Here is a 23,989-nt window from a genome sequence, read left to right on the forward strand (position 1 = left end):
CAACAAAACACAGGAGGCCCCCCTGAGATTGATCTAAAATGCCCCCCCCCCCCCCCCTTCCGCCCCCACATCCGAGGTTTAGCAAACCGCATCACTGACAGACGCACAAACGCTCTGGCTTTGTGTGAAATCCCTAAGCAGGGGCTGGGCGTAGAGGGGGGAGATTAGTGATCACATGTCCTGCTGCAGCTTAAAACCTGTGGAGGATATGGAGGGAGGAGACAGGAAGAGGCTGCCAGCCTGCCAGACGCAAGAATCCCGTCTCCCTTCCTGGAGAACCACAGCAGTTCTGTGGGATGCATGGGGCTTCTGGACCTGACTGAGTGCCCGTCTCTCGCTGATGTCCCTCCATAAATGACCCATAATCCCCGTGGTGCCAGTGCGTGTGCTGTGAAGTGGCAGTCTCTCTGCATGTTTTATTCAGTTTTAATGCTTGCTGCTTAGCTGTGGACCAGTCATGTCATTTTCTATTCAAGGCATTAAACAACGAGTGAATAGGTGTATTAATATGTGCAGGCCGTTGAAATGAGTGACCGGTGATTGGTGGAAGGCAATAGCTTACAAAATAAGCACAAGTAAAAATGGGAAAAGATTCAAAATAGTTATAAAATGATAGTAAAATAAGAAAAATATTTTAAAATTCCCCACAGAGCCAGCTCCTCTAATGTCCTTGCGTTGGGTGCATAATAGTAGTCAATTCGCTGAGGAAGAGGCATACAATAGGTGATAGGTGAATTGCAAATGGGATAACTGCCCAGTCAATATAATGCATACTGTGCTTTTTGTCCCATTATCATCAGCCTGAATGCTGCACTGCTGGTTTAGGCATGTGTTATGTAAGTGCATAGCATCAAAACAGTCCAAAGCACAGGCAATTATTCAATTGTTCAGTTGTACGTTAATGGAAAAAGGTAACAAGTAACCTTATATGTGAAGAGTGAAAATTTGGCCTGCTAGCTTCATATTAGAGGCTGCTTTATGCCACTAGAGAGGATAAAAATGAGCAAATATCCAGTACAGGCTGGTTTGTCCACATCAGTGTTCATACTTGGTGCCATGATGTACTCAACACATGAACTCCCACTCTTAAATCCACTGTACAGAATATGTTTTTTTTTTAAACAAATTATATATACATACTTGCTTTGTAACCCTGGGCAATACTTTTATCATGATGTAAAATAGTACCTAGGGCATAGGTAATTCATGCCGTCATTGTATAGCATTTCTGCAAAACAAAGGCATTGTAATGTGATTTGTGTCCACTGGGGGTATGGAATTTGTGTTATGAATTTGAATACATGCAGTATTCGCACAGTTTTATAAAACTTTGAGTGCATGGTCGATGTATGTTTGCGTAAATAAAAATGAATCAAAGTGTCGGGGTTATGGGGTCATCTGGTTCTCTGTGTAATGGCAACCCCAGGGGGCTATAACTGGCAGCCATGCAGGAGGATGCATGCGTAGGTGTAATACTGCCCAGGAAGGGAAGCTTCTGTTTCCAGAGTCCTTTCCTCTGATTGGACAGGAGCAGCTTAATGTCTGTTTCCAGAGTCCTTTCCTCTGATTGGACAGGAGCAGCTTAGTTTCTGTTTCTAGGATCCTTTCCCTCTGATTGGACAGGAGCAGCTTACTGTCTGTATCTAGAGTCCTTTCCTCTGATTGGACAGAAGCAGCTGAATCTCCTGCACAAGCTGACATGGAATGTACTCCTCTGAAGTGCTGATTCCAATTTAGGCATTACAAATTTGTGAGAGAAGGAAAAAAGAGAGAATTGGAAAAAGAAAACTTATAAAATTAACAACCACTGTGTCTTGTTTTAAAGCTTACTGTGGCCAGGCCTCTTAGAGGACATCAGGTGGTGGAACTCTCTGCCTAAGCATGCAAAACAAATGTATGACACTATTGACCGAGCAGCATGTTCCTCCATTTTATTTCCAACTGATCGCCACACAGCAAAATGGCAAACCGCAGTCTTTGCTGCAAAGCAACATTATGAGGCCTTTGCTGCAAAGCAGCATTGTGAGGCCTTGCCCTTCTGCTAGAAAACAGAATGACGGCCTGCTGAGTTCTACCTTCGCACAGGAAGTGCGAGAGAAAGCTGGTCCCTGCATTGTGCTCATTTCCTGCACAAGCATATTGATGCAATTTGCCAGGAGAAAGATGACCAGGGCTGTGGGAGATAGCACAAAGACGCATGCTGACTTCCTGTAGATGAAAAGAGAGCAATTTCCTGCTGCTTACTAAGGGTGCATTTATGGTTGTGCTTGGTGGAATTGTGGTTTAATGAGCTAATGGTTATCATCCTGTTTACAGTAATCTGTGGAGCCATCTGCAGCCCACCGGCCGGAGACTCCCTTAGATTGGGATGTGGGTCCGGTGTGGACTCTTGCTTTGTGGTCCACTGAGGGTGTAGATCAGAATGACTGTGGTTAGGAAGCACATGCGCCACAGACCGTTGGCTGACTGACTCGCAGCGCATGGATGAGTCCTTCTGTGCAGCTGGGGGTTCGATTAATCACCTTGGCACTCTGTGAAGGGTGACCTCCTTCTGTAGCCCTTTCTGCTTCCCCCGTCTGAATGAGCTGAATAAATACACAAGACGGGCAGACTGTGTGCTCTTTAAAAAAAAAAAAGTCAGATTTTTTTGATTAGAAACTTGCCTCGGCACAATAGAAAAACACAGAAATTCCTCCCTCAGTTTTTTCCCATGATCCCCCGGGAACAGGACGGGAAACCGCATTGCCGCGCGAGCTTTGGCCTGGTCCCGTCCCAGCTTAAGCTGCTGCATATGTTTTAGGAAATGACATCAGCCATTTAAACAAAAAAATACATTTTTTAGGGCATGTCCAAGACAAAAGTTTAGCGGAGGTGGCATTGCAGGCTTCCTGCCGATATGAACAGAGGCCTCAGTTTTCAGGGCGATTCGCACCTTTTGCTTTGTGGAAGTTAACGCATGAGCAGCAGTTTGCAGTGCAGTAATGCATGAGCAGCAGTTTGCAGTGCAGTAATGTATGAGCAGCAGTTTGCAGTGCAATAATTCATGAGCAGCAGTTTGCAGTGAAGTAATGTATGAGCAGCAGTTTGCAGTGCAGTAATGCATGAGCAGCAGCTTGTGCTGCAGTAATGTATGAGCAGCAGTTTGCGGTGCAGTAATGTATGAGCAGCAGTTTGCAGTGCAGTAATGCATGAGCAGCAGTTTGCAGTGTAGTAATGTATGAGCAGCAGTTTGCGGTGCAGTAATGTATGAGCAGCAGTTTGCGGTGCAGTAATGTATGAGCAGCAGTTTGCAGTGCAGTAATGTACGAGCAGCAGTTTGCAGTGCAGTAATGCATGAGCAGCAGTTTGCAGTGCAGTAATGTACGAGCAGCAGTTTGCGGTGCAGTATTGTACGAGCAGCAGTTTACAGTGCAGTAATGTACAAGCAGCAGTTTGCAGTGCAGTAATGTACGAGCAGCAGTTTGCGGTGCAGTAATGTACGAGCAGCAGTTTGCGGTGCAGTAATGTACGAGCAGCAGTTTGCGGTGCAGTAATGCACGAGCAGCAGTTTGCAGTGCAGTGCAGTCCTTTGATACTTGAATAATGCCCTCTGAGTTCATACTGATGTTCATGAGGCTATTAGGGGAAGCTTTCTTTCTGTAGAGCAGTGGTTCTCAGACTCTCCTCGGGTACCACCCTCCGGATTCAGGTATTTGATGTGTTACAGTTCAAACGCACCTTGAGGTGCAACACATGAAATACCCGGATCCAGCTAGAGGTACCAGAGGAGTGGTTTGTGACCCACTGTGTTTGAGGATGGAATGGCAAAAGCACCTGCTGATTTAAGTTTCTGTCTTTTCAGTTTCAAAATCATAATCATGTGCACTCAGGTTTGAGCTCTCATGCACTCATAATAGTGCTAAAGCCAGTGCTAATGGTGCTAATACCAGCTGCAAGCAGTAATGACGGAGGACCAAGCACATAAAAGCTGCGGTCTTGAGCCCATCATGCTCCTTGCACAGGGACCCATCTTTATTGTAAGATTAACTGTAAAATCATTGTGATGTATTCAGGATTTTTAATGTTTGAAAAATATTAATTCATTTCACTTTTATTTTGCCTATGTACATCATCAGAACTGTATATCTGGTTTAGAGTACTGGAGTGCAGAAGAATGTCTGCAGAAAGTTTAACATCTGCAACTGGCAAATTATTTTTAAATAATATAATTTGAATTGAATTGAAACCTGTAATTAATGGGTTGTATAAGGGGAGACTTGACCACTTGAGTAAATGATCACCTTATTTCATTTGATGTCAAATGATGACAGGTATGCTTTTTGAATGTTTTTTGTTTTGTTTTTTTACAGTGAAAATGAATTTCTTTTACATTTCAAACTTGACTCCATGAAGTGTTTGTGTTTCTGTAAGGACTGGACAAACAGCTCTTTTAACACTCACATGAAAGTAAGAAATAATACCAAAAAATGGACTGATGATGTCACTAAGTAGCCACATATCCTCCATCATCATTACTGTGCTTAACCCATATTTGCGTGTGCATGCGTGCATATGTGTGCACGTGAGCTTTCATGCTTCTGTGTCTGCCGGTTTGACCACTAAAAGCAATAGAGAATGTTCAGAAGTAAAGCTAAATTCTCATTGTGAGTCTAAAAATCTTTATTTTCTAATTAATCGGTAGAACAAATCATAAAAATTGCACCCTCAATCTATTTAATTGTATGTTCACAGGGTGGATGGATGTGAGATGGGGTTTAAGTTTGGAATGTCCTAGGTGGACTTGGAGGGATTGGGGCTTTGAAAAACAATTCATCGGAAGGAAATATAATGCAGTATCTGCACCTAGCAACCTGCTCAATCACAGCCCTAACCCAGCCTGCTCAATCACAGCCTTAACCCAACCTGCTCAATCACAGCCCTAACCCAACCTGCTCAATCACAGCCATAACCCAACCTGCGGAGTCACAGCCCTAACCCAACCTGCTCAATCACAGCCCTAACCCAACCTGCTCAATCACAGCCCTAACCCAACCTGCTCAATCACAGTCTAGCCCAACCTGCTCAATCACAGCCCTAGCCCAACCTGCTCAATCACAGCCCTAACCCAACCTGCTCAATCACAGCCCTAACCCAACCTGCTCAATCACAGCCCTAACCCAACCTGCTCAATCATAGCCATAACCCAACCTGCTGAGTCACAGCCCTAACCCAACCTGCTCAATCACAGCCCTAACCCAACCTGCTCAATCACAGTCTAGCCCAACCTGCTCAATCACAGCCCTAACCCAACCTGCTCAATCACAGCCCTAACCCAACCTGCTCAATCACAGCCCTAACCCAACCTGCTGAGTCACAGCCCTAACCCAACCTGCTCAATCACAGCCCTAACCCAACCTGCTCAATCACAGCCCTAACCCAACCTGCTCAATCACAGCCCAAACCCAACCTGCTCAGTCACAGCCCTAACCCAACCTGCTCAATCACAGACTTAACCCAACCTGCTCAATCACAGCCCTAGCCCAACCTGCTCAATCACAGTCCTAACCCAACCTGCTCAATCACAGCCCTAACCCAACCTGCTCAATCACAGCCCTAACCCAACCTGCTCAATCACAGCCCTAACCCAACCCTAATAATGTTGAAATATTTTAAATATTTTTAGGAGTTATTATTCCTGTTTAAAATATACATTATACACACATAATTTATAATAAATGTAATTATTTAATTTCTGATTTAGGCCAATACTGGTTGATTCTCAAAAGCTCCTTGGTTGATCATTTGATTAAAGGACTGTTTCATGAAGCAGAATGGTACCAAGAGCAGACTTTATGTTTGCAATCTATCAGTTATTTATAAAAGCACAACCACCTTAACAATTGGCTGCTTTCATGTAGATAAGACATTTGAAAGTCTGAAGACATGCATACGTATAGATACACTCAGGCACGCTCACGCACACACACACACACACTCACTCACGCACACACACTCGCGCACACTCACGCACGCACACACACACACACACACACTCACGCACGCACGCACGCACACACTCACGCACGCACGCACACACACGCGCACGCACACACTCACACACGCGCACGCACACACGCGCACGCACACACACACACTCACGCACACACACACACGCACACACACACTCACGCACGCGCACACACACACACTCACACACTCACGCACGCACACACACACACACACACACACACACACCTGCGCACATGCACGTGCACATGCACACTCACACATACACACACACGTGCCTGCAACACACACACACACACGTGCCTGTGACACACACACTCACGCACACACACACTCACGCGCACACACACGCACGCACACACAAACACACTCACGCACGCACGCACACACAAACACACTCACGCACGCACACACACACACACACACACTCACGCACGCACACACAAACACACACCTGCGCACGTGCACATGCACACTCACACATACACACACACATGCCTGCGACACACACACACACTCACACACACACACACACATATGCCTGCGACACACACACGCACACATACACATACACACACACACACACACCCACACATATGCCTGCGACACACACACACACATATGCACACACACACACTCACACACACACACATGCCTGCGACACAAACACACACACACACACACATATCCACAAACACACACTCACACACTCACACACATGCCTGCGACACACACACACATATGCACACACACACACACGCACACACACACACGTGCCTGCGAGACACACACACACACACACACACATATGCCTGTGACACACACACACACACATATATGCACACACACACACTCACGCACACACACATGCCTGCGACACAAACACACACACACACACACACACATCCACTGACACACACTCACACACATGCCTGCGACACACACACACACACTCACACACGCACACATGCCTGCGACACAAACACACACACACATGCCTGCGGCGCACACACACACACACTCACACACATGCCTGCGGCACACACACACGTGCCTGTTACACATGTGACTGTGGGGAACAGAATCGATACGCCTCTCTCTGGATTGGGCCCAGCACGTCCAATTAAAAAACTCCCTTTATTATTTGCTTATTCATTTGTTTGTTTTTTTTAGATGAGAGTGCTCTGAGCGTAATGTGAACACTGGCCCTGAGAGGCTTCCGGAAGGGTCTGTGAACCAGCATGCTTCAGACGTCCATCCAATTACTGTGTGAATCAGACATCCATCCAATTACTGTGTGAATCAGACATCCATCCAGTTACTGTGTGAATCAGACGTCCATCCAGTTACTGTGTGAATCAGATGTCCATCCAATTACTGTGTGAATCAGACATCCATCCAGGTACTGTGTGAATCAGACGTCCATCCAGTTACTGTGTGAATCAGACGTCCATTCAATTACTGTGTGAATCAGACGTCCATTTGATTACCGTGTGAATCAGACGTCCATCCAGTTACTGTGTGAATCAGACGTCCATTCAATTACTGTGTGAATCAGACGTCCATCCAGTTACCGTGTGAATCAGACGTCCATTTGATTACCGTGTGAATCAGACGTCCATCCAGTTACTGTGTGAATTTGACTGTTTTAAATGGCGGCTCTGGCTCGCGGTGCGTACTCGACCGCAGGCTGACACGGGTAGCGGCTGGGCTGGTGTGGGTCTATGGTGGGTACACAGCCCATACCAGGCTGGGAATGGCAGCCGTAATTCACACCGGTCAGCAGGAGGCGCTAGCGCTTGGTCTGCTCCTCTCCCACCCACTTCATCACCAGTCCCGAATTTGAGCCTGGCTCATTGCCTATGACAGGGGCCTACCTGGGAACTCGGTCAACATTCCCAAAGTACTGGGGACAGGCTATGCCACATTTATATAAGCTCACACAAAAATGGCCTAATCTCCCAACTGTAGTTTTCATCCTGGAAAATCATTCCCCACAAAACTGGCTTTAACAGAGAAATCATCTTCATCTCATACTATACTGCACAGTTATTAAGTGTGTATATCACATTAAATGCATACATCAGTATATGAATAGACATATGTACACACATACAGGCACAGTTAACCTCTGTTTGTTCAAATGCAGGTAGTATATAAAATACTGAGTGGCTAATGACAGGAATGGCTCCTTATGGAGGGTTAGGCTGTGTGGAGTGACTCTAGAGGGAGTTAATCAGATCTACATGTGCAAATGAGCCACTGTGAAGGACTGCAGTCAGTGCGTTGGAATACTCCTACTTCCTGCCAGATTGGTTCTCTGAGCGAGCACTGATTACCTGTAATTTTGTATGAATATGACACATTCTGCCTTCCTGCTCCTGCTTTACAGTAACTGTGTTTGATCCAGGAGCCGTTAGCACAGGCCTGTCATTCTGTGCTATCTGGCTTTTTTATTTAACTCATTTTCACTCGTTCTGGCCATCTCCTCACACCTAATCATATCAGTCATGATGGCGCTGATGATGCCATTGTGCCTGGGCTGGCGGGATCTCTGTGTTGCCACAGCGACAGAAGGGAGGCCCAGGACAATGGCGAGGTTGGTACAGACACAGCCTGCACGCCCCCCCCAACATGGGAGAGAGAGGGAAGAGAGAGAGAGAGAGAGAGAGAGAGAGGGAGGGAGGGAGGGAGATGGAGAGGGAGGGAGAGAGGGAGAGAGGGAAGAGAGAGAGAGAGAGAGAGGGGGAGGGAGGGAGGGAGAGAGGGAGATGGGGAGAGAGAGAGCGAGAGAGAGAGAGGGAGGGAGGGAGAGAGATGGGGAGAGAGAGAGAGAGAGAGAGAGAGAGAGAGAGAGAGAGAGAGAGAGAGAGAGGGAGGGAGGGAGGGAGGGAGATGGGGAGAGAGAGAGAGAGGGAGGGAGGGAGGGAGGGAGGGAGATGGAGAGAGAGGGGGAGAGAGGGAGGGAGGGCGGGAGGGAGGGAGGGAGAGAGGGAGGGAGGGAGGGAGGGAGATGGGGAGAGAGAGAGAGAGAGAGAGAGAGAGAGAGAGAGAGACCAGGTGGCTGTGTGTCAGAGTTCTCCCCCTTCGTGGTGAAAAACAATGTCTGCTTTTCTGAGGAGACTCTGAATTCAATCCGCGTACAAAATGGGAACATTGAGATTTTCTTCTTGAAAAGAAAACAACGCGGGGTTTGCATGCAACAGAAAGCTGCATTTCCTTTTTACTGTGTGTTTGGTATCAAATGTTGCAACATTTTTAGCACTTCAGTGTTACCTCATATCCAGTATCTCTATTTTATTTATGTCTCTTGGATGTATTGGACTGATTTGGATGGATGAGCAGCTTGGAATCAAATGCAAGTTGTATTTCTTGAATGCTCTTATCTTTGGTTCACCATTTCTGTATTTAATGTTTTTTATTTATTTAATTTTTTAGCATCTTAAGGCTTTGACAGATAACCTCAGGCTAGAGAAAAGCTCTGAAAACTGGGTCTTAAGTGAGTCAACAGCCTTAATCTCCAGCACCGCTCACAATCCGCTTTTCAGAGGAGTTTCCAGCTCCAGTTCCCATGTCCTCGGTCCCTGCTTCAGCTCCTCCTTCAGCCCCCTGCGGGCTCCCCGACCTGAGCTCTCCTGTAGTACTGTGTGGCCTTTTGGGTGTGAAATAGTCACTGGCTGTCCTGTAGTACTGTGTGTGGCCTGTAGGGTGTACAATAGTCACTGGCTCTCCTGTATGGCTGTGTGGTCTGTAGGGTGTAAAATGTGACTCATAATTTGAAAAAGTAATCTGCTAACTGATGCACACTGTGCATTGATCCTGCCTTGTCACAGTTTTGGGCAGGTACAGAACTTGTTACCTGGAGCTCCAGATTCACATCCAGACAGGACAGGGGTTGTTATCTAACAGACAGTGACATTCTGTTGGCTGTAAGGCTGTAAAACTCAATCACTGCACACCTTTCCCAAGGTATTTTTTAATTATTAATCTGTGCCATTGTTCCGTTGAGAGTACAGGCAGTGCATGCTCGTGTGATGTTAAATAGATGTTGCAATAAGAAAGAAGCATGTAATTTGCATGTGCAGGTCACTATAAATCTATTAGCTGCGCCTTCATTTGCAGTTAGTACCTGCTGTGACGTTGGGTTAGGGTTATTGGGGTTGGGTTAGGGTTAGGGTTTGTGGGGTTGGATTAGGGTTAGTGGAGTTAGGGTTAGGGTAAGTAGAGTTGGGTTAGGGTTAGTGGGGTTAGGGTTAATGGGGTTGGGATAGGTTTAGTGGGGTTAGGGTTAGTGGGGTTGGGATATGTTTAGTGGGGTTAGGTTAGGGTTAGTGGGGTTGGGATAGGTTTAGTGGGGTTAGGGTTAGGGTTAATGGTGTTGGGATAGGTTTAGTGGGGTTAGGGTTAATGGGGTTGGGATAGGTTTAGTGGGGTTGGGGTTAGGGTTAATGGGGTTGGGATAGGTTTAGTGGGGTTAGGGTTAGGGTTAGTGGGGTTGGGATATGTTTAGTGGGGTTAGGGTTAGGGTTAGTGGGGTTGGGATATGTTTAGTGGGGTTAGGGTTAGGGTTAATGGGGTGGGGTTAGGGTTAGTGGGGTTGGGATATGTTTAGTGGGGTTAGGGTTAGGGTTAGTGGGATTGGGATATGTTTAGTGGGGTTAGGGTTAGTGGGGTTGGGATAGGTTTAGTGGGGTTAGGGTTAGTGGGGTTGGGATAGGTTTAGTGGGGTTGGGGTTAGGGTTAATGGGGTTGGGATAGGTTTAGTGGGGTTAGGGTTAGGGTTAGTGGGGTTGGGATAGGTTTAGTGGGGTTAGGGTTAGGGTTAGTGGGGTTGGGATAGGTTTAGTGGGGTTAGGGTTAGGGTTAGTGGGGTTGGGATAGGTTTAGTGGGGTTAGGGTTAGTGGGGTTGGGATAGGTTTAGTGGGGTTAGGGTTAGGGTTAATGGGGTTGGGATAGGTTTAGTGGGGTTAGGGTTAGGGTTAGTGGGTTGGGATAGGTTTAGTGGGGTTAGGGTTAGGGTTAATGGGGTTGGGATATGTTTAGTGGGGTTAGGGTTAGGGTTAGTGGGGTTGGGATAGGTTTAGTGGGGTTAAGGTTAGGGTTAGTGGGGTTGGGATAGGTTTAGTGGGGTTAGGGTTAGTGGGGTTGGGATAGGTTTAGTGGGGTTAGGGTTAATGGGGTTGGGATAGGTTTAGTGGGGTTAGTGGGGTTGGGATAGGTTTAGTGGGGTTAGGGTTAGGGTTAGTGGGGTTGTGATAGGTTTAGTGGGGTTAGGGTTAGTGGGGTTGGGATAGGTTTAGTGGGGTTAGTGTTAATGGGGTTGGGATAGGTTTAGTGGGGTTAGGGTTAGGGTTAGTGGGGTTGTGATAGGTTTAGTGGGGTTAGGGTTAGGGTTAGTGGGGTTGTGATAGGTTTAGCGGGGTTAGGGTTAGGGTTAGTGGGGTTGGGATATGTTTAGTGGGGTTAGGGTTATGGGGGTTGCCCACTGCAGGTTTCAGTGTCATTTTGGGCACTTCACTGCCTCTGTGTGGTGCAGTCATCAGGGCGGGGACATGGCGCAGCGGTTTGAATGCTCCCTTGCTTATTATGGGAAGATGCCTGAACGCTGCTCATCCCCTCTCCACGCTGGATGTCCTGACAGGCATGCAGCGCCATCGCAGAACAATCCGGAACCTTCTCTTAGTCACTCAGATTATATTATAATATAACAGAGTTTTGGGAACCATAGGTATTCATTTGGGACACAAGATGTTTTGGGCCTTGTACATGACTGTAGGCCTACGACTGATGCAACATGGGAGTGGGCTGTGGTTGCATTCAGTTTAAACGATTGGTGAGCACCATTTTCAGTGCTTCTTTGGTCATTTTCTGCTTCAGTTTCGTATAAGAATTGTATTCACACCTTTTGATTTTCACTCTACCAGTTTATGCCACATGAGTACAGATTTAATACTGTGCATATCTGCACAGTTTCCACAGAATACTCATTTGACAAACAATGTGTTTGTATATTAGTGGAACCTGTTTTCCCACGTCAGATATTGCTGTTGAGGTCTGAGGAAACTTAGTCTTTTTAACCAGTGAGGTTTGTAGGTACAGCATAGTGGGTTAAGACAAATGCAGTGTTTTTTTTATTCTGCTTTGCTGAATCTGTCAGACATGTAGTAATTATCCCTGAAGTATCTGGAAAAGCAGCGGGGTGCTGATCTTTATGAATTGCAGCTTTAAATGTTAGAAGGGAGACAGCTTTATCGGCTAAACTTCAGAAGGACGCCAAAACTGTCTTCAGGAATTATGCATGACTCATCCGCGCTGGTTTTCTCTCTCTCTCCAGTTGACTGTCAGAGTGAGACTCTGAAAGTCATTAGTGCATGGTGTCTGTAAGATGTAACACATTCCACCTCTAATGTTTCCCTTCCACAATTATCCTGAGTGTGATGCTGTCAGTGTCCAGTGGTTCTCAATCCTGTCCTCGAGTTGCCACAGCGAGATCCAGGTATTTTAGGTGTTCCACCTGAAGCCTTATGCAAATAATCAAGCTGTGCTCAAGGTGGAACCCATAAATACCTGGATCCGGCTGGGGGAACCCCAGGACAGGTTCTGGACCAACTCATCTCATCTATTCCCCATTTAATGTGTCATCCAGCAGCCCTGGTTCTACTGGGCCACTAGGGATGTTGGTTTTTCTTTTCTCCTTAAAATCCAGCCCAGTTCAGACTCAAGAAACTGGCGGTAAGGTGAGTTTTCAATTTAATCGACTGTTTTAATGGAAGCAGCAGGAATCAGCTGACCTGTGGCTCTGCAGCACCAGGGCTGGCCTTTTAGCAAATGTTGTGCTATTGTCACCATACAAGAGCAGCAGCACAAGTCGTGTGGAAGACTCAGCGCAAGTGCTTTGTCCGGCAAAGCGCTATCCATATTGACCAATGAGCGAGGACGCCTGTCCGGCTCCTGCTGTCGGTCAGAGAGCACACACACACTGCCTCTGCCTTTTGGGAAACGCCACCTGCAGCCCCCTGGGCCAGCGCTGTGTGCCCCCCCCAGGGAAGTGTGACTTAACGACCATGTTGCCACGGCAACCCCAGAAGGACCGGGGGACGTGAGTAAACGGTGTGGTAATTCACTGTGTCCCTGGGCTGTACAGCAGCCCCCCCCATCCTCCCCACGCCAGAAACACAAAAATAAAAAAAAATGTTAAAATATGAAACTGCGCCCTGGCTAATCTCCTTGTCAGCGCTGGAATTATGCTTTTGTTCATTGGCAGTCAGATGAATGACAGGGACTTTATCAGCTCACAGGAGCAGCAGAAATATCACCCCATATGCGTCATATTATGTGCCTTACACTTACATGTTTTTCATGGTCTAATATGCATTTGATGTAATACATTTTCATTATTTTGTGTGATCCATAAAAGGAGGTATTATCTGTAGATTTTGTCTGATTCAAGCTCATCTAACTAAAGACCAGAGTGCTTATTGCAGTCACTGGCACTTCTAGTCCTATCTCTTATGCAACTCCGCAGAATTCTTTCATGTGGCAATGTCTGTCAGTAGTGGTCAGTTCTTTGGCATATTATTTTTTGTTTTGTATTACCATTGATAAAGAATAATAATGCCCAATATCATGTCAGCAACCATAATCATGGCTTCCTGTTTTATTCTACCTTCTCCTCATTTGTGTGTGTTCTTACTTTCAGAAGGAAACACCTGAATTAGCACTAGTGTGTATTTACTGATATTCGTGTTCAGCACGGGAAATCGGTGGGGGAGAAATGAAAACCTGATCAGTCAGTTGTCTCAGTATGTTTTTGTGTTTATACACCTCAACATTGCTTGTCTAACATGAAAAAACCACATAAAAGGTAAAAAAAAAAACATGTTTTAGTGGTAAAAAATGGACTCAAAAGAGCAAGTAAAACTCAAGAAAGACTACCTTAAGTCGTTTGAAGACTGTTTTCAGAATAGACCAAACTTAAAGTGCTGGGGTGTGAATTTGTATTCTCTATTTTGAAAAAAAAAAAAATTTGAGAATACAAATGCTATAAAATTGGACAACTGGAACTGCCCTGGGATACTGTGGTCCTTCTGTAAAGAGTGTGTTTGCAGGGGCCGTCTGGGTAGTGTAGTGGTATAAGCACTCGCCTACCACCGCAGAGTCCCAGGTTCAATCCCCGGCAGCAGTACTTCCGGCTTGGTCAGACATTCCTACGAACACAATTGGCAGTGTTCATGGGTGGGAAGCCAGCGAGGAATTGGTATAATGACTAAATTGGGGAGAAAATGGGAGAGAAATGGCACAAAAAAAGTGTGATTGCTCGTTTATAATGTGTATAGTTAGATTGCTATTTGAGTTGTACTGTCGTTTTGCTTCCAGGCTCAGTTATTTTTAAAATCTGCAAAGAATGAAATGCTGTCAGCTTTGAACAAGGCTGAAACGCTTGTCTCCTGTGAACACAGATTGGCAAATGTCAGTTAGCAACATGTGACCTTGTGCAATAGCTGCCTTCCTTGAGGCTGCCCTGCGGAGGTGCTGGTGTGCAGCCTGGATAGGCCCTGCTGAGATGCTGGTGTACAGCCTGGATAGACCTTGCGGAGGTGCTGGTGTGCAGCCTGGATAGGCCCTGCGGAGGTGCTGGTGTGCAGCCTGGATAGACCCTGCTGAGAAGCTGGTGTACAGCCTGGATAGGCCCTGCGGAGGTGCTGGTGTGCAGCCTGGATAGACCCTGCTGAGAAGCTGGTGTACAGCCTGGATAGGCCCTGCGGAGGTGCTGGTGTACAGCCTGGATAGACCTTGCGGAGGTGCTGGTGTGCAGCCTGGATAGGCCCTGCGGAGGTGCTGGTGTACAGCCTGGATAGGCCCGGTGGGCTGGTTTTGACTGGCCGGCAACCCCACAGGGCTACTCACTGCTGGTGTTAGCGTCACCCTTAGAAGGGATTTCCTTCAGCTGATGACAGCGTCTCATCGTGCTCTAGCGACCCCTGCCGGCGGATCTCGTGGCCGCGGTCCGCCTGCTGAGGAGGTGTGTTCCTCTGATTCGTGTCTGTGCGAGCCCAGCTGGGCTGCGGTGTGAGAAGCATCTGTGGCTCCCCCTGCTGGTCACTCCCACTCATCTCAGCCTGAATTCTACAGCTCCCCTTGCTGGTCACTTCCTCATCTCAAACTGAAGTCTGCAGCTTCCCCTGTTGGTCACTCCCACTCATCTCAGCCGGAAGTCTGCAGCTCCCCCTGTTGGTCACTCCTACTCATCTCAGCCTAAAGCCTGCAGCTCCCCCTGCTGGTCACTCCCACTCATCTCAGCCTGAAGTCTGCAGCTCCCCCTGCTGGTCACTTCCTCATCTCAAACTGAAGTCTGCAGCTTCCCCTGTTGGTCACTCCCACTCATCTCAGCCTGAAGTCTGCAGCTCCCCCTGCTGGTCACTCCCACTCATCTCAGTCGGAAGTCTGCAGCTCCCCCTACTGGTCACTCCCACTCATCTCAGCCTAAAGTCTGCAGCTCCCCCTGCTGGTCACTCCCTCATCTCAGCCTGAAGTCTGCAGCTCCCCCTGCTGGTCACTCCCTCATCTCAGCCTGAATTCTGCTCTTGCTGCTTCACTGCCTCTTCCTTCCAAACCACGCTGCCCTTGTCAGCTGCCCTGAACATTATAGCTGCAAACTGTTTTCATTGGTTCTGCAAACTGTTTCCATTGGTTCTGCTTTCTGTTTTTTACAGCATAAACGTGCCTTGAAATGAGGTTTGGATTTTGTAGCTCAGGCCAGCTCATAGTCTTGTCTTGCTGTAGTCCTCCCAACCCCCCAGTTCCAATTAGGCAGAAAAAACAAGCCACAATAGCAAGGCACAGGAAAATAACTGACTGCCTGTCCCCGTTATATTCATGTGACTTTGTAATTGTTGAAAAGGAGGAAGCAAATTTTGTTCTCCAAAATTATCTGAGGCTTTTTTGCGTTTTTTGTCGTAAATGTGATTGGCAGTTCCCAGCAGCCGATCCACCTGTGTCAAATATTTAGAAGCAGCAAATGGTTGATTGCTACAGGCATCCAGGTATTGATTAATGTTAATGCAGTGAAGGCTTAATAGTGAAACCCACTCCCCATGTGTAATCTTGCGGTATGAGATGCATGTTCTGTGAGAATGCGTTTGTAGCTGTGGTAGCTGCTGTAGCAAATCCTCTTCTGCTCCTAGACAGAGTTACTGATCTCGTACAGATAAGCTGTAATGGGAGAATTATTGAGAATACTTTTTTTTTTTTTTGAGAATTATTTTGAGAACATCTGATGGGATAGACCAGGTGAACCAGATGCCCGACTGTGGGGGTCCTAATGGGCTCAGGGACAAGTTGGCACTGAGTCAAGAATGAGCAAATGCTGAACTGTTCCCCACTGTTCAGACCATGGGATGAGAAATATGGTTTTTTCTTTGGATGACAGGTGACCGTTTTTCTGTTCTTGCTTATGTAGGCTGTTGTGTGCAGGCACCCTATTGTACTTGTTGTGATGGCTATAAAATCTATAAAGGTTATCTAAAACTCACCAAACTCAGAATGCTTTTGGAAGATTTTGACCAGCAGAAGCTATATCAGTATGACCACATGGTGACTGCAACAGTGAAAAATTCAAGCCAAAGAAATAGCTTTTCTGAGACTGAAATTCACCTTCACTTATCTCTCCCTCCCCCTTCTTCCCTCTCTCTCTCTCTCTCCCCCCTTCCTCTTCCCTCTTTTCCTCTGTGCTACAGAATGAGAAGACGCTTGGTCATTCTGCAAGTCGGTCCAGCAACATTTCAAAGGTATGAAAATATGACCGTCTTCTGCCTCCAGTGCTCTCCAGTTATCTGTCTGCTCACTGCAACACTGTATCCCTACACCCTCTGCCTGCTCACTACTCACTATAACACTGTATCTCTACACCCCCTGCCTGTTCACTGCTCACTGTATCCCTACACCCCCTGCCTGTTCACTGCTCACACTGTATCCCTACACCCTCTGCCTGCTCACTGCAACACTGTATCCCTACACCCTCTGCCTGCTCACTACAACACTGTATCCCTACACCCTCTGCAGTCGCCTGGGGCTCTCAAAAGCAGTGCCTATCTGCCTGTATCCCAGCAGCCTTTGCAGCAGGACAAAGCCTGCACAGGAGATATTATCCCAAAGGCCTGACAGATTACTGGGATGAAAGGACCCATGAAGCATAAACTTTATGATCGTTTCCATTAAGACGATCTAATAATATATAGAAAAGATTACATTATGTTTTATTTACTGAATTATTCCAATGATTAATATTACTATAATATAAAAATGATTTGTTTATGCGTCTGTCCTGGCCTAAAGGTGTCTGTACCTCTTTCATCCTTGTAGTCTGTCTCTCAGTCTCGAAGGGGGGAGAGATCAGGATGTTGCCGCGGCGATGTGAATTGCAGTCATTTTCAAAAAGCCATTTTCACTACAGCACTTATCTCCGCGCTTTAAGGAAGATTTAGCTATGCTCTGTATAAGGAGCCTTTGAACAGATGAAGCCCATTACACCGACAGTAAATGAAAGGGTCTTAACCTGCCCACCCCCCCCCCATCATTTCCAAACGAAAACAGCGATTCCACATAGTGCACAGACAGGTATTCACTGCCGGAGGGGCTGTACAGTTATTTTGGTGTAATAACCAGGCCGTGTTATAGGACAGTTGATATTGATATTGTGAATTTCAGTTCAGCTATGGGCAATTTAGCAGGCAAGTGTAACCAGTTCTAAGACTCCTTTTTGTTGACTCAGCGATTGGCCTTGTGGTGGACACAGCGAAATGGCCTTGTGGTGGACACAGCGAGATGGCCTTGTGGTGGTGGCAGATGTGATGTGGACCTACCTTTCTGTCATTCTTTTCTCTATCATTTCCATCTTTTACGCTTCATTAACTTACTGTTACCCAGAAGAATATCAAGTTTAAGCAGGAAATTAGCATAATTCTTACGAAGAAAAGTGTGCTCATTTACTTTAGTCTACTCACAGTCAGTACCTCTTGCAGAGAAAAAAAGGTCTTCTCTCCAGATTTGCGTATTTCTAACTTACATTTCCCGTACGCAGAACAGGCTGTCAGCAGGCACAGAATACAGGCCCGATCTTCAGACCAGTATCTTTCTGTGGTTCCAGTTAAACATCTGACATGCATGCAGGAAACACAACTATTAACAAAACATAGCAAGCCACAGCAATCAGCCACAATGGACATAATGCACTCTTTCAGCAGAACAAATCCTATTGTCAATATCGATATGAACTTCATATCGAAATATATCAATATATCAAAATATTGCTGGACCCTACTGTAGGCTTCTGTATGATTTTTCTGGCCTTTTCACATCTGGCTTTGGTTGCCATCGCACTATGAATCCTTGTTGTTTCCCAGTGCCCAAAAATAACTCCAGTTAAGGTCTTTCAACTTTCTCTTTTGTCTGTATCAGATAACCTTGAATTTTTGTCTTACAGCCATTTTTCATTGGCTCAGCACACGCTGCATACAAGGTCTCAAAGTCCAAGCATGCACAGCTGCCTATATCAGTATTACTCTTCTTTTTGCCTGTTGAGAGTCTAGGGCAGATGTGTTATCACATAAAATGTGTTATTGTTGGCGTTCCCGGAAAAATTACCAAGAATATTTGTGAAATGAGTTGCAGAATCATTTGAAATGATTGACTGCTTTTGTAGTTAGCTTTTCCATCTACTTGCTGTTGCGTTTCTTGTTGTTTGACAGTCAACATGTTGTATATGTATATGTGTATGTATGTGTGTATGTATGTGCGTGCGTATGTATGTGTGTATGTATGTGCGTATGTGTGTATGTATGTATGTATGTATGTTTCTTGGAGAGTTTCTACATGGTGTGGGCAGGCGTGCGTCTCCTGGGGACAGCAGACCTATCAGGTGATACAATGAGGAGCAGAAATGGTCCCGTTGTGCCTGTTATTCATTTAGTCCATGCCCCCCTCAGCCTTTCATCTCTGACAGGAAGATTGGCCAACTGCCAGTGACACAGGACACAGTACCCAGCCTGTCAGCGTTAGTTTCATTCATCGGTTCTCAAGACCTTGCCAATCACAGCTATTAGAATAAGTCCACCCCTGTAATCTTACCTTATTCACTTCAGTCAATATGAATGCCTTCAATTCCAGTCCCCTATTTAGAGTGGGTCATTGCATGGTTTACACTGAATTCTGGGTCATGTACCACGCTGTCAGACCGGAACATGCAACAAGATTACTGAACCTTGAATTTATGTGAAATGCTTGCCTTGTGGGTTCACCTGTGTCATGATGAACTGGAGCATGGTTGACTTTAGTCTGCGTTGAGTCTGCGCATAGCCCTGTTCATATGGACGGACCAGGACTCTAGCTGTGCTGTGCCTGTGCTGGCTGTGGCGTGGACTCTTTGATTGTAGTGACCTGTGATTGGTGAAGGCATGGAGGTCAGAATCCAGTCCTGGAGGACCGGGGTGTCTGCTGGTGCATTTCATCACCAATAATTCACTTCAGCCATTGATTGGCTAAAGAATCTACTCACCTTTTTCTCAAGGCCTTAATTGCCTGCTGATTGAAAGGCAACCACAAATACCTGAGGGCACTGTGGCCCTCTAGGTCTTGGGATAGCCCTGGGGTAAGGGTTAGGGTTAGGGTTTGCAGAGAATGACAGTTCAAATAATGGAAAGAATATGAAAATATTGGCACACACCAGAGGCCTAATATAGCCTTTCTTCATGTCCATGTGACACAGAGTGCACACTATCAGACACTATCAGTATCAGCAGCTTTTCTGTATTTCCTGAATCTCTTCAGCATCTGTTAAGGCCTTTATACTGAACTCACAGTGTGTGCCCTGCTTAGGGAGTCACCTTGGGCGAGAGCATCGGGGGAATTACTGTGATGTACATCTCAGTATCTCCAGAATGCTGTTTGATGGGCAGAATTCACTCCTTTCTTACTGCATTGACTACATAAATAGATATAGAGTATGTCTCATAGCTTGAAGAGAATAGCTCCTCCATTCTTGAAGCCCTTTCTCTAAGCCTATTTAGCTTTGAAGTACAAGCTGTGGTGCTGTGGCTGCACTGATGGAGCACTAATACTGACACTTCCTCTGACTGACTGACCACCCGATGCCCGTCTGTGCGGTCTGTAATTCTGAAGGTCGAGCAGTGTCACTGTCGCTGTGTTCCCGATGAGGACTCTGACTGCTTACGGTGCATAACCTCGGACAGACACTCTTTGTTATGCATGTGTGCATTCGACGTTATAAGATATTATGTAAGGACTTACTCCATTGGAGGATTTGTAACTTGCCACCACTCCCACTCGTTTTTCAGTTTCCCCAGATTCGAACGCTTGGACATGTTTCAGTTAGCACGTGCAGCTCGACCGGACTAATAATCCAGTCATCGTACTTGTGTTTGTTTCGAGAGTCACCAGGCCTTGGCATTAGTGTCTGTCTTACAGGCCATACGCATTACAGCAGAGAGGGCAATAGGGGGCGCTCTGCGCAACCTGGGCAAAAACCTCACCTCCTCTGGGGCTCTGCTGAACTTTTAGTGATTTTAGTGTCAGATTTTGATTTGAATGTGTTCAGTAGGATCATAGAAAAATCACTGCAGCGATGAATGATGAAAGAGATATAACTGAGGAGGGACATGGTGGATGGATCATCTGATGATAATTTGCCAGCCCTTACTTGAATTCTCACTGTTCAAGGCCCCCATCAGCCCATGCATTGTATTTTGTGGGATTAGGCTAAGTTTACAGACTTGAAAGTAATATGCACAATTTGAATACTGCTAAATGCAAAGCAAGGCACAATTTTCTTGTGAAACAGAAACCCATTCTTTATTTTGGCTTATGGTCATTCAACACCAACATAATCTACATCAATCAATACTGCATGTCTGTGTGGCCAGACGTATTCTTACATTTGAAGGACAGAAAGAACCGGCTGCAGAAATACGATCTGCTCATCATAGCCATAGAGACGCATGGTGACCCACAGCGTATCCTGCAAAAGCAGCTAGAGCCCTGACAGGCAGGCTGGGTCTGCTCGAATGTGCCTCAGATCCAGTGTGTTTGGGCAGTTAGAGCCCTGACAGGCAGGCTGGGTCTGATCGAATGTGCCTCAGATCCAGTGTGTTTGGGCAGTTAGAGCCCTGACAGGCAGGCTGGGTCTGCTCGAATGTGCCTCAGATCCGGTGTGTTTGGGCAGTTAGAGCCCTGACAGGCAGGCTGGGTCTGCTCGAATGTGCCTCAGATCCAGTGTGTTTGGGCAGTTAGAGCCCTGACAGGCAGGCTGGGTCTGCTCGAATGTGCCTCAGATCCAGTGTGTTTGGGCAGTTAGAGCCCTGACAGGCAGGCTGGGTCTGCTCGAATGTGCCTCAGATCCAGTGTGTTTGGGCAGTTAGAGCCCTGACAGGCAGGCTGGGTCTGCTCGAATGTGCCTCAGATCCAGTGTGTTTGGGCAGTTAGAGCCCTGACAGGCAGGCTGGGTCTGCTCGAATGTGCCTCAGATCCAGTGTGCCTGGGCTTAAGGGCTAGCACAGTAGCCAATGAGCTACAGGCTTCTGCGGCTTACTGCCTTGTTGTGCTGCTGTTTTTGATTGGATAGCTTCAACCTGGCCACTGCATTTGACCCTCTAACCTTTTCAGGGCTGGATAACCTCTTTGTATTCTCATATTTCATGTTTCATGGTGACTCAAGTAATATGAGATCTTACTGAACAGGCATTTTGTCCTCTGAGGACCTGCACTTCCTCATGCGTGATTGAACAGTTGCTTTATTATGAGAAAGATTTGAGAATAAAGTGACATGTGTCTGACATATTCTCACATTATTTACTGTATCGCCATGAGTTTTAGTTGTTGGTGTACTACACATACGTTGGAATTTTTTATTACAAAACCACAAGCATTATTATTATTATTATTATTATTATTATTATTATTAGTAGTAGTAGTAGTAGTAGTAGTAGTAGTATTGGTAGTGGTAGTCACAGTAGTGGTAGAAGTAAGTGCATATATATATATATATATATATATATATATTTGGGGATATGAATACCTGTTGTGGGAGAATGTTCATAAATGTGTTTATAGTGAAAGGTATTAATTAAGACCTGAACTGAATGTTCAGGATAATGTACTCATACCTGGTCTGCTACAAAAAATAGTTCTACAGATCTTTAAAAATGTATTAATGTATTAATCTGTAAAAAATCTTTAATCTGTTGAAAAATAGAAACAATGTGCAGTTCAGGTCTGTTAGAGTCTGTCGCTTCTGAGCATGGAAGACTGAGTGGATTACAGTTGCATGATAATGAGCTTTTTTAAAGTGGTACAGAATCATCATCACACTCATACTTAAAAATAAGCAATTACATGACCATTTGTGGGCCTTGGGGAGTTAACATTTATTTGCGTGAGCCACACTGTGTGGAATTTTTAATGCAGTTCATAACTGGTGTGTTTGATTCTGGTTGTTCGTTAGACTTCATTTCTCTCATTTTTATGCAAATTTATGAGCAAAGCAGGGATTGAGCCAAAACGTGAACCTTCCTGATAGTTTTTGGTGATTAAGTTTGTGCACATCTTCATGATGAGTATTTTTCAGGAGATAATTTCTGACTTTATGCTAATTAGAGTTGAAGCCAATGTCACCCTTCCAGATTCCCTTAGAAGTGCATTGAATCTGAGCGTGTGACACTGGGACTGTAATTGGTTCGGATTTCTGTTTTTGGTATTTTTTCTAATAAGCCAGTTCTCCCTGAGCTGAAATAGCATGTGTCAGCATGACCTGAGCACAGCGTAGTGCCGGCTTACCCATGGAAATCATTTGTCTCTATTAATTTTGTGTGTCTCCAAGGCCTAGCATCTGTTTTCCATCCTAGTGGTGAGGCGGTGGTATGGCACGCTGTGTGCCTCCATAGCATGTTACAGTAAGCATTGCGTGCTGTACTATTTAAATATGATAATCGGGTTAACCTTTCCACATTATCCCCTCAGGGAATATCAGACCTTAAGCAAAGGGGGATATTTGCATGATTGTGCCTTAGGTGACTTAGGCGCATCAACTGTCTTAACGACTACTTGTATTTTTATTTTTATTTTTCCATAGATTGCGTTGTTGCTGTTCTCGTTGTTAGTGTTAATCAGTTTAACCATCAGGGTCCAAGTTGAACTATGCGGTTGTTCCCTGTACTTGGACCGGTACTTCTCTCTAGGGGTTTCGTCATACTTGTTCCTGGTTATGGTTATACACTTTGTTGTACGTCGCTCTGGATAAGAGCGTCTGCCAAATGCCTGTAATGTAATGTAATGTAATGTGCCTGAAATGAAGGTGAGACGTGTCTGTTCATTAGAATCAACGCAGCCGACATGTCTGTGCACAGCTGCCTTCTGCTGGGTATCTGCATGTGCATTTATGGCACAGATGCTAATGAACATAAACGGGAGCCATCGTCCTCGGTCAGAGGTGCTGTTTCCTGTCTGTCAGGCTTGGTACAGTTGTGCCGTTTGTGTTTCTCCTGCACTCGTTTCTCATTCATGCGTTTGTGTGAGTAAATGCAATTCACTTTCTGCTTCTTGTTATTCAACATCATCTTTCTCGTGTGTGGCTCTTCAGCTGATTGCAGTGACGTGGAAAATTCCTCCCTGTGTAAAAAGTAAAGATGGAGGCTGAACACCCTCAGGGCTAAAGATCAGCTCGTAGTTATGTGTAGAGTTCACCAAAAGACTGGGAATTCAGCAGTCTGAGGTTCTCTTACTGGGTTGTAAGAAGTGGTCATGCTGGATATTTTTATACTTAAATGAAGAGCACAACGCTTGGGTATCAGAAGGTACGGTTTTGGTGCAACCAGCTTATTTTTATTTTTACTTAAACATGTTTCCTCGCCCCGATATGGAATTGCTGGTTGTGCCTCTTGAGTCATCGTTTCATCACCTGCATGAGAACCCCTG

General features: G+C 45.9%; 1 protein-coding gene across 2 annotated transcripts in view; it reads left to right on the forward strand.

The window, feature by feature from the left end:
* Positions 1-23,989, forward strand: part of march8 (membrane-associated ring finger (C3HC4) 8) — a 75,951-nt gene that overhangs the window by 35,503 nt on the left and 16,459 nt on the right. For both annotated transcript variants that reach the window (XM_035401121.1, XM_035401120.1), the window contains exon 3: positions 16,744-16,794. In XM_035401121.1, coding sequence (XP_035257012.1) covers positions 16,744-16,794 — 51 coding nt within the window. The remainder of the gene's footprint in view (positions 1-16,743; positions 16,795-23,989) is intronic.

The sequence above is a fragment of the Anguilla anguilla genome, chromosome 18, assembly GCF_013347855.1.
Source record: "Anguilla anguilla isolate fAngAng1 chromosome 18, fAngAng1.pri, whole genome shotgun sequence".
In the NCBI taxonomy this organism is placed as follows: Eukaryota; Metazoa; Chordata; class Actinopteri; order Anguilliformes; family Anguillidae; genus Anguilla; species Anguilla anguilla.